The sequence below is a fragment of the Carlito syrichta genome, unplaced genomic scaffold (genome assembly GCF_000164805.1).
Source record: "Carlito syrichta isolate Samal-C Ts95f unplaced genomic scaffold, Tarsius_syrichta-2.0.1 Scaffold304017, whole genome shotgun sequence".
NCBI lineage: Eukaryota > Metazoa > Chordata > Mammalia > Primates > Tarsiidae > Carlito > Carlito syrichta.
In genome coordinates this window covers 626681-638123 of record NW_007248113.1, presented here as the reverse complement: position 1 = coordinate 638123, position 11443 = coordinate 626681, and the positions used below count along the sequence as shown (strand labels likewise).

The window sequence follows — 11443 nt, the reverse complement described above, 5'->3', positions numbered from 1 at the left end:
CAGGCAATCCACTCACCTCAGCCTCCCAAGGCACAGGATTACAGGCTGAGCCACCGAGCCCAGCTATTTCAGTTATTTCTAACCTATGGATTTTCACCAGAATTGATTTTATTTTATGTATGTAATTTCATTTATTTATTTTTATTTTAAAAAATTTTTATTATAAAGATGTGGGGTACAATTCAGGGTTAGATATACAAACATTGATCACCCAAGTATCCTTGTTGATGAGGTGTGCCCTTCCCTCCCCTCACAGGTTCCCTCAATTGCCAATCCCACTCCCCCTCCCCCTCCCCCAGAATTGATTTTAAAAATGAGGTTTTTATTACTTTAAAAATGAGTGTTGCCGGGCTCGGTGGCTCAGCCTGTAATCCCGCGACTTTGGGAGGCTGAGGTGAGTGGATTCCCTGAGCCCGTGGGTTCAAGACCCGCCTGGGCAGCGAGACCTCATCTCTACAATAAATCAAAAAATCAGCCGGGCTGGCAGCGCGTGCCTGTAATTCTGGCTACTTGGAAGGCTGAGGCAGAAGGATCGCCGGAGTTCAGCAGGTCGAGGCTGCGGGTGGCCGGGAGCGGCCACTGCACTCCAGTCTGGGCGACAGAGTGAGACTCCAACTCAAAAAAAAAAAAAAGAGAGTGTTACCTTTAGACACCTGTCTATAAAATAACTATACTACAGTATTTAAGTCCCTATTCTGCCAAATTAATTCTACAAATAGCTAAAAAGCATCTGAGGATTTTTTTTGGTCAATTTTTAAAATTAAGAAATAAATAGTTCATATCTTAAGTCTTCTGAATTTGAAAAAATGGTATAACAGGGCTTATTCTAGAAAACAATCCCTCGGTATGTTAGATATTAGGTTGTTAAAGATACTCAATTTACTACAAAGTATCCAGTAAACAGAGATTTCCCTCAAAGAATAAATTAACCACAATTGTGGCTATAATAGTCTCTTGTGTTCCAATAACAAACAGTACAGGATCCTCTATTCTACTTTTTAAAAGCCTTGTCTTATAATGAAAACAGCCTTTATAAAACGTTAAAGCTATAAACAGCCTATATAACTTATGTGGCCTTAGATTTCCATTCTAGAATTTCTTTATGTTTACCATTTATATTTATCCTAATCCAATTATGAAGTGATGGCAGGATTTTTTTTAAAGTGTTCAACATAAAGTTCAAAATGAAAGATTCAGTCTTCCTCAATATCTCCCTTGTGGTGATTACCAATCCAGGTAGAAAAAGCTCAGCCCTATCCTGAACATGTTATTTAAAAGTCTCAAATCACAAAGTCACAGCAGGATGATACCTGTGTAATGAATCATAGGACCTGTTGTCAAAAACAATCTGATTTTTCCTTGGAGAATCCCGTCTATGGAGGGGAAAAACCATTTAAAGGGATATACAATAGAACTTTAAAAAGTAATTCTCATTATGCTTCTGTTTTACAGGTTGTTAGTTACAGCAAACAAAACAAGAGATAAAGGAATTCATTAACTTTATCTTTTTTTGAAGATATTTTAAGACTAATTTTAGTTAAGCGATGATCTGTTTACTAGACAATTACAGAAAGTTAAAATTTTTTTTTACACAATGGTTACTTGTATAGGCTGCAGACATAGTAAAACCTACCCACCACAAAGAGTCAACAAGTATCAAAACACAATCAAAGACATTTATATTGAGTAACAGACTCAAATAAAAAGCATAATAAAAATCATTGTAGCTTTAAGTACACAAAACTAACTTCTCCGGAGATAAGTAAATGACCTTTTTCCCCCATCTTGAATACAAGGCCATAGCTCTTAATAAAAACCACAGGAAGATTTTACAAACTTTCCAAATTCTACATTCCAGTCATAGTTTAAACGATTTTTAACCACAAGATTCTTACTTTTACTCTACTATCTGACATCTTCACATAATAAATATGGCATAATGAAATATTTCATGTATATTATGAAACATTAATCCATCTTACCACAAACATAATTTTGACAGAGGTTCAGGAGAGACATGAGTACTTTCACTACAGTGCAAGTATGAGGCATACTTAAATAAAAACATAAAATGGCCAATATACTTCCTTTCAGAAGGAATGGGAGGTAAGAAGAAAAGCAATAGAGTTCTTCACCTTTTAAACACAAAAATTCTTTCTGTGTTAAAACTGTTTTTGGTGAAAATTTAAGACATGCATATTAGTGGTTGGAGCAAATCTAACAAAAGACAGATGAGTGGTCAGGTAGAAAATAATCAAGTGTTTCTGAATTTCTGTTTAAGGAAAGGCGAAGAAAACCACCTAATAGAGCTGGAACATGATTACAACGCATTACTGATATCAAGAACCAAGATTCAACTAATCTATATAAAATTATTTTCAAAACAGCAACCTTTAGTGCACTTAATTTCCTTTAGAAGCCAAAAAAAAAAATCTTTCAAAGAATAATTTTTCCTTTACTAAATGAAACCAAACATATTCCACTTGGAGAATCTCTTCCATGTTGCTTCTAAGATGTGACTTTTGCCATCATTTTAGGCTTAGGCTCACCATGAAATGCCTATCAATGAAGCAGATATAAAGAACAAGGCAAAGAGAATAAAGGAGTCTTTCCTGTCAAAATTTACATCTTCAAAGGACAAATGGCACACCACATCTCTACTCCTTATTATGGACTCGATAAATTAGGCTTCATAATGTGCCACTGAAGAAAATCTTTAACAACTTGTAGAGATGTATAAATGTTAGAAGGGCACCCCAGTTAGATAATTAAGGAACACAAACGTGCAGTTTTTCTACTCTATTGAAAACACATATCCAACAAAAGCAATTCCCCTTTTTTCTTTTAAAGTCAAATATGATCATCTTTCACTTAGAAACTAAAAGCGTTCATACATTCAAAGAGGCCTGGTTTCTTTATGGAGCTTAAACAATTATATCATGGTCAAATCTTTCCTACCAGCAGAAAGAACCACACAAAAAGCCAAACCAAATTGACACTTAGGATAACACAGAACAGGTTTGTGATAATATGAAGTCTATCCTTGTACTTTTCTTTATTAGGTTTCTATAATTAGAGTTTGCTTTTTATGAGACAAAAAGCTCGGAAAGAAAAGACAAAATATTTTTTTGTCTCTAGATACATACTCCCTGAAGAAAAATATGAGCCCTTTAAACTGTCTCATAAACTAAGAAAATGTTTCATCTATGTTCAAGAGCTCTGATAAAACTTAGTCATACCTAGCTAAAGGACTAGTGAATTTGCTTGAATGTGCCCACATGCCACTTGTAGAAATAAGCATTAATTAGTCTTGTCCCTGGGCACTATCTTTTCTAACTTCACAGTACTTAGAAGTTTCAACTGAAATAACTTTTTTTTTTGAGTTGGGGTCTCACTCTGTCACCCAGGTTGGAGCACAGTGGCACAAACATGGCTCACCACAGCCTCAACCTCCTGGGCTCATGTGATCCTACCATCTCAGTCTCCTAAATAGCTGGGACTACAGGCACATGCCACCAGATCTGGCTGATTTTTAAATTTTTTTGTAGAGACAAGGCCTTGCTATGCTGCCCAGGTTGGTCTCAAACTCCTGGGCTCAAGTGGTCTTCCTGCCTCGGCCCCTCCAAGTGCTGGGATTACAGGCATGAGCCACCATACCCAGCCAAGAAATAAATCTTTCTACCCTACAAAGTCAAAGTTTTAGGATTTATTTCTCTCTCTCTAAAAGTACAGTTTTTTTCTCTCCTGCTGGTTTTCAGTTTAAAACATAAAGATTTCTTCCAAAAACTATTTAGAAAAAAATCCTCAGATAATCTGGTTAATAAATGTAGGGTAGAATTGATCAGACACTCACTAGTAAAAATATAATAGGGTTAAGTAGTTGCTCAACAGTAGTAGTATTACAGGTGTTTTATGAGAGCCGTTGCATAATTTCTAGTGTACTATTCAATTTTTTCTACAATGAAAAAGTATTCATTTCCTTTTTGATACAAATAAAGCATAAAATGTAGATTAAAAAATTGATACCTGGAGATAACAGGTGACTTGCTGCCATTCATTGTATTTGTTCTTTCCCAAGGTTTTCTTGTTGGTTCTTTAAAAATAAGGAACAAAAGTTATTAAGCATCTTACATGCTTCCAGAGTTAATGTAAAACAAGTAACAAAATACTAAATTACTGTATCTGTTTATGTGGTAGTAATAAAAATTAAAATTTAAATTATAAACTTTTTTTTTTTTTGAGTTGGAGTCTCACTCTGTCGCCCAGACTGGAGTGCAGTGGCTGCTCCAGGCCACTGCAGCTTCGACCTGCTGGGCTCCGGCGATCCTTCTGCCTCTGCCTTCCAAGTAGCCGGAATTACAGGCATGCGCTACCACGCCCGGCTGATTTTTTGATTTATTGTAGAGATGAGGTCTCGCTGCCCAGGCGGGTCTCGAACCCACGGGCTCAGGCAATCCACTCACTTCAGCCTCCCAAAGCGCGGGATTACAGGCTGAGCCACCGAGCCCGGTTTAAATTATAAACTTTAATAAAAACCTGTAAGGGTTCTAATTTGCACAATTTCAGATCTTAAAATGAGAAGAAATTAATAAGCAAGTGTGATACGTTTTTAAGGAAAAATTTAGATTGCTAAATCCAAAATACTATCATTCTAAAAACCAGATGGTAAGAAGTTTCTCCTAATAAAGACAAGATAAGAATAAGGGTAGGATAATTTTAATTAATTAGGATAGTTTAAATTAATTAGAATGGGCTAATATCACCTACATTATTTTAACCTATTTTTAGTGCCGAGGATAAAACATAAAGTATAATGTGCTCACGTACTTCAACATTTCATCTAAATCCAAATAGTCCTCTTGGAAAAAAACTACAGATTTCAGAATCATGGAATCCTATTGTACTTCCTTGCTTCTTAAACAACCAATTCTTGGGTCTTAGCAGACAATTCCAGTTAAATATAAATAAATTCACTCTAAGCTTTTATTATTTTGTAATAACACGCTGTAGTTAGTGACTCACTAGTTGGCTGTCTATTGTGCTTGAATTATTTTTCTTATTTGGGCTGACTCACGAATGCTGTCATTGGCCTTACTAGATGACTGGGTGAGAATAGAAGTGGAATCTTGTCATAAAGGAAAGAATTTGGGCTACATGAGAATCAACTCTATTTAGGAATTGTGATCTCACTGTATAGTTTTAACTAAGAAACTGCTCCGAGTTCCAATGTAGTCCCTCAGTTGGTTTCTGCGCATTCTCACTTAGGTAGCTTATAGTATTCTTCAAACTACACATATGCAAAACTAAAATCAAACTCTCCCACAAACCACTGCTTTTGGTTCTGGATTTCTGCTGCTAGCAGGCATCTAGGTGTGACTCTCAAGACAAGTGATCTTGCTTTAATCCTCTAATTACTCAATTCCTTCCTTTTTCATTAACTTTTTTATTTTTTCTTTTGTCTTCTAACAGTTAACACATTCTCTCAATGTGCTCACAGCAGTGGGAAGCTCCAGAGTCAGTAAGGGACATGAAATAACCAGACGGGGTTCAGGATAGACAGAATCAGAAACACATCCAACAGACACCAGCTAGAGCAAGTGAACAGAGGGAAGTCCTGAATGAAACTGAGTGACAACTGGACCAGACACTGTCACCAAAGAGGAGGCAGGCAGAAGGATAAGGTAGTAACTCCAGAGTGGATAAGATGTAGCAAGTACTACCTTTTAACACTGGTTGAAGTTCCTTCTCAATCAGCCAAACCAGAACCATCTTTTAACCTTAAAAGGGCTGATCTGGTAGTGATGAAGAGCTGTTCAGTTCAGCTCTGTGGGAAGAGAAACCAAGCCTGCTTCTCTCCAAGGGGCTCCAGAAAGGCAGGGGTTGGGTTCCCTTCAGAGGGCCTTTATTGTATTGGACCTGGTACAGAGCATCTCAACTTGTCTACCTCAGTCCTCCCTGGTTTCTATGGCACATGCTCACAAGTGCCATTTTAATGTGTCCAAAACATTTTCAGAGGATTAAATGTCAACTTGATACTTGCAGAATAAAGTCTAAACTCCTGATCTTTTAGTAAAAGCCTGTCTGAAAATTTTTGTTTCTAATTCACTTTCTCAACCTTTCCCCCCAATACTCTTCAAAAAAATTTTCACGCCAGGACTGATGGCTCATGCCTGTAATTCCAGCACTTCGGGAGGCTGAGGTGAGAGGACTACCTGAGTACAGGGGTTTGAGACCAGCCTGGGTAACTTGCAAGATCTTGTTTCTACAATAAATCAAAAAATTAGCTGTGTGTGGTGGCACATGCCTGTTGTTCCTGCTACTTGAAAGGTTGAGGTAGAAGGATTGCTTGAGCTCAGCAGGTCGAGGCTATGGTAGCCATAAGCGTGCCACTGCATGCCAACCTGGGTAACAGAGTTAAGACTCTTACTAAAAATTAAAAAATAAAATTAAGGAAAAAAAAGAAGAGTTCTCCATTTCTGTCAGGGAGTCTATTTACTATTTCCTAGTCTCTTCTTGCTCATTTACAACTCCATACCTTTGCTCATGCTATACTTACTACCTAACAAATCACACCTTCCCTTGCTTTCAGCCAAACTAAATACTCTTCAAAGCATAGTAAAATGTCCCTTTACCTCACAAAGATGACTCAGGTGACTCTACATATGGCCTACTCCCTCTTTGATACTTTACACAGTATCAACGCTGGTTGTAAAAGACTAACTTTCACTGCTGTGTGTCCCATCTTCCCAGTTGGATCATGCGTTTTTTGCGCTCAGGATCCTTTTATTTTGAGTTGGATTTCTCACTCTGTTGCCCAGGTTGGAGTGCAGAGACACGCTCATGGTCACTGCAGCCTCAACCTGCTGAGTTCAGGTGATCCTTCCGCCTCAGTCTTCCAGGTAGCTGGAACTACAGGCATGCACCACTATGCCCAGCTAATTTTTTGATTTACTGTAGAGATGAGGTCTCGCCAAGTTGCCCAGGCTGGTCTTGAAACCATGAGTTCAGGCAATCCTCTTACCTTGGCCTCCCAAAGTGCTGGGATTATAGGCATGAGCCACTGTGCCTGGCTGTGCTCAGGATCTTTATCTTTCTTTTTTTTGGAGTTGAAGTCTCACTCTATCGCCCTGGCTGGAGTGCAGTGGCATGGTCACAACCACCCCAGTGTCGACCTGCTGGGCTCCAGCAATCCTTCCGCCTCAGCCTTCCAAATAGCTGGAGCTATAGGCATGTGCCACCACACCTGACTAATTTTTGATTTATTGTAGAGACGAGGTCTTGCCATGTTGCCCAGGCTGGTCTCAAACCCGCAGGCTCAGGCAATTCTCTCACTTCGGCCTCCCAAAGTGCTGGGATTATAGGAGTGAGCCACTGTGCCCGACCTAGGACCTTTACCTTTCAATGTCAATTTTAAAAACTGAATGAAACAAGTAGAAAACAAGAGAAGCCTTAGCCCTTCTGATGAACCCTTAATTTTATATATATGGCACACACATACACAGAAAACCTGTGTTTAGTTTTTCATATTTTGAATAAGGTGATAAGTATTAGATAAAAAGTTCTTTTTTTTTTTTGGGTTGGAGTCTCACTCTGTCGCCCAGACTAGAGTGCAGTAGCTGCTCCTGGCCACCACAGCCTCGACCTGCTGGGCTCCAACAATCCTTCTGCCTCAGTCTTCCAAGTAGCTGGAACTACAGGCGTGTGCTACCACGCCCAGCTAATTTTTTTTTTTTAATTTATTGTAGAGATGAGGTCTCACCAAGTTGCCCAGGCAGGTCTCGAACCCACGGGCTCAGGCAATTCACTCATCTCAGCCTCCCAAGGCACAGGATTACAGGCTGAGCCACCCAGCCTGGCTGATAAAAAGTTCTTAACTTGGAGTCCATGGATAACCTTCAGGGAATTCATGAACATTTTGAAATTATGAACAAGTTCTTATAAAAATATGACTCTTTCCTCCTGGAGAGAGGTTCCACAGCTCTTATATGCTAAAGCTTCTATGACCCCAAAGTATGAATTTCACTGAATTCAAGAACATTTCCCAAAAGTTTTAAAGAATTTTTTTAGCTTACAAATTAGAAGCTTTATTTTGTAGATATTCACATCACCCAAAGGAATGACTAAAATGACAACATTCTCAATATGAGAATGCTCTGAAATAGACTGCAGTGCTAGCTTAACATGCTCACTTAATTTTTATCTTTAAGATTTAACTACCAGAAATACTCCCCTTTCATCTAATAATGTATTTTTACTGTCAGTTAATAACCTCAAATCAGTTTAAAAATACGTATGATCCTAATAACAGCAAATGTAATTAATTTTGGTTTATAAGAAGAATGAAGCTAAAATAAGTGGGCCACAAATCAGTGAATTTTTTATGAAGACAACATAAACTAAGTCCTATTCAGAGGAAAAACAGGGTAGGCTGAAGAAAACTAGTTCACAAAGTTGCAATGTTAATTATGATTTAGCAATCAGACTACAGGATAGTCACTATTCAATGAGAATGAGGGATGGGGGGATGCGTTACAATCACAAAAACAAAAGTTTAAAAAAAACCAGAATTCCAGGTATAGCTGGTAGTCTCTAAATCAAAATATTCAGACATTAATATAAATGTTTCTCAATAATGGCTTTCTATGGACCATTCTAGATATTAATTCCTCAAGTTTTTTTATGTCACTTCATTCCAAAATAGGTAAGAAGGTGAACAGAATATCCAGTCTTCAGTCAAATATGAACTAAAGATCGTTAATCGTTAGTCAAACATGAAGAAATAACATATGAATATGTAACAACCTCACATTCTTATTTTGGAAATAGTCCTCAGTAAGTACCTCCAGTAACATATATTTTGCTAATATTCTAAGTAATATATTTTATGCCAAGAGTTTTTAATATCAACTATTTCACTGAATTCAAGAACACTTCCCAAAGGTTTTTAAGAGATTTTTTTAAGCTTACAAATTAGAAGTTTTATTTTTTTGATATCCATATTACCCAAATGCATGGCTAAAATGACAACGTTCTCAATTTGAGAAAGTTCTGTCATAGACAGCAGTGCTAGCTTAATATGCTCACTTAATTTTTACCTTTTTTTTTTTTTTTTTAGATTGGAAGATATAGTTTATTTTTAAAAAGTAAATTAGAGAGAGAAAGAGAGAAAGGATTCACCTCCCCAAGGTAGGGGAGGGGGCCAAAGCTAAGAAAACATAGCTCAAAGAACACATGGCTTGGCCAGAACTTAATGAAAGCAATGGCCTAATTTTTACCTCTAAGAATCAACTATTAGAAATACTTCCCTTTCATCTAATAATGTATTCTTACTGTTTTAGTTAATAATCTCAAATCATTAACAATAATACAAAGAATGTGTAAAAATACAGTATTCAAAGAGAGCTGTAAGAAAAAAACTTGTGAGTTTTAACGGATTTCTCAACATCAACAAGAAAACAACAGTGACTTCTGGGATCACAAAAGGCAGAGGAAAAAAGTCAATGCTTTCAAAAAGTCAACGCTTTTAAGAACGTCAGCATCTTGGCAACCAATCTGCCACTTAGTTCAAATACGGGGGATTTTTAGTGGGGGAGTATTTAGAGAACGTTTATATAGGTTAAAATATTTCTCTGGAACTTACCAGGTGTACTTGTTGAAGAAGCCTTAGAAGTTACAGGCTCTGAATCTTCCTAAATATATAGAAAAACAAATATTAACATCACATCTATTAGAACCTCATTGCTGTATATATTTAATGTCTTACACGTCTCCTTTAACTATTTTTTCTCCTCATCTTTTCTTTCATCTATCTTTTCTCCCTTCCATTTCAGTCTGAGCTTCCTACCTCTTACCTTCCTACCACTTCTCCCTTTGACCTGCCCCATAGCTCCTTTCCTCATGTGTTCCCACTGAGAACTAGCCCTAGCCAATGCTGTGAAGCCAGATACAAGTGACAGATTTGAGAAATGGCATTAAGGAAGACCAAGTGTTGCAAGGAAAACAATTATGCTGTTTGGTAAACACCAATATATAGACCAGATAAAGCAGAGGTGGCCCAGCTGAATCAGGGAGGGGCCATGAAAGTAACCCTCTTAAGGGGCACAGTTAATAACCACAGAGCTCACAGGGGAAAATGTAAAAAAAAGATGTTTATTTAATCTAATCTCTTCATTTTAAATTAATGCAAGGAAAATGAAATCCTAAGAAACAAAAAACCTAGTAAAAGGTCCTTCACTCATTTAAAGTTAGACTTGGGAACAGAATTAAACCCTACAGGGTTTGAACTTTAGTGCTTTCCCCACACTCCACACATTCAACTCGTTTTACTAAGAATACCATTAAAAACTTATAAGTAACACTCAAAACAAGCCATTTTGCATTTTGAATAGTTGAACATTAGCAAACTTAAGTTCAAACTAATTAAGTACAGATTAAACAAATGGTGACACAATTTCTTGGATGAACTGTGCTTGAGTTTCAAATTTTAGTTTCAGATAGGAGACTATCTTTATTCACTTACACTTTTGTCCTCTTTTTGTTCTGTTTCTATTGTTGATCCCTTTTCTGCAATTCTTCTCCTACAAAGAAGGCAAATCAAAATTTTTAAAATATCACCTAACTCTTAGTATAAGAATGACTCCTTCTATAAGAGCAAAGAACTGCATCAAGTTATATTAGGAATAAAATTAACAAAATCCTCTTCATTCTGGACATGTCCACTATAAAGAAATTTCTCACCTCCTGGCCAGCAGGGCACTCATTTCCTCCATTAAGCCACTACCCCCTAGAGGAAGGGGTCCGTTTCCACGACCTGTATCTGTTTTAGATGAGGCCGAGTTCACACCAATGGCATTCCCTCCGCTTTGGAAAGAGGCATCCTCCATCTTAACGAGAATATACATACACAATAAACTCTTATGTTAGGCATCCATATGTTTATTCATATATACATTCAAAACAGAAAGATACATCAGCTTTAATTTTTTAAAACTACCTAAATATTAATTTTTTAACCTTCTTAAGAACCGATAGAGCAATAGCATTGACTTTATGTACCAGTGGGAGCTTATTAAAATTGAAATCACCAATAAAGGGATGAAACAATATCACATATATCTTCCTGTTATACACTGAGAAGGACACAACTTTATTTTGGTGATATTCTTGCAAAAAAAAAAAAAAGACCACATGGCTTGAATCTAATCTTGAGAAAACATCAGATAAGCCACACTGAAGGACAACCTACAAAAATAACTGTCCTATCATCTTCAGATATGTCAATATCATAAGAGATTGAAGAATGTCAGAGATTAAGGTAAATCGAAGAGACATTATAACTAAATGCAAAAGATTATTCTGAATTATGAAAAAATTGTCACAAAAGACATTATTGGACTATAGATAAAATGTGAATTACTATAGATTACAGCATATTATCAATGCT

At 37.0% G+C, this 11443-nt stretch overlaps 1 protein-coding gene across 1 annotated transcript in view; it reads right to left on the bottom strand.

Annotated features, from left to right (window-relative positions):
- The window catches only part of ENAH (ENAH, actin regulator), a 171928-nt gene that overhangs the window by 9367 nt on the left and 151118 nt on the right, over window positions 1–11443 (bottom strand). Inside the window, exons 8-12 of the mRNA XM_008059379.2 lie at window positions 10738–10883; window positions 10520–10577; window positions 9641–9689; window positions 4027–4093; window positions 1311–1373 (exon numbers count right to left, since the gene is read on the bottom strand). Of these exons, the coding sequence (XP_008057570.2) occupies window positions 1311–1373; window positions 4027–4093; window positions 9641–9689; window positions 10520–10577; window positions 10738–10883 (383 nt within the window). The remainder of the gene's footprint in view (window positions 1–1310; window positions 1374–4026; window positions 4094–9640; window positions 9690–10519; window positions 10578–10737; window positions 10884–11443) is intronic.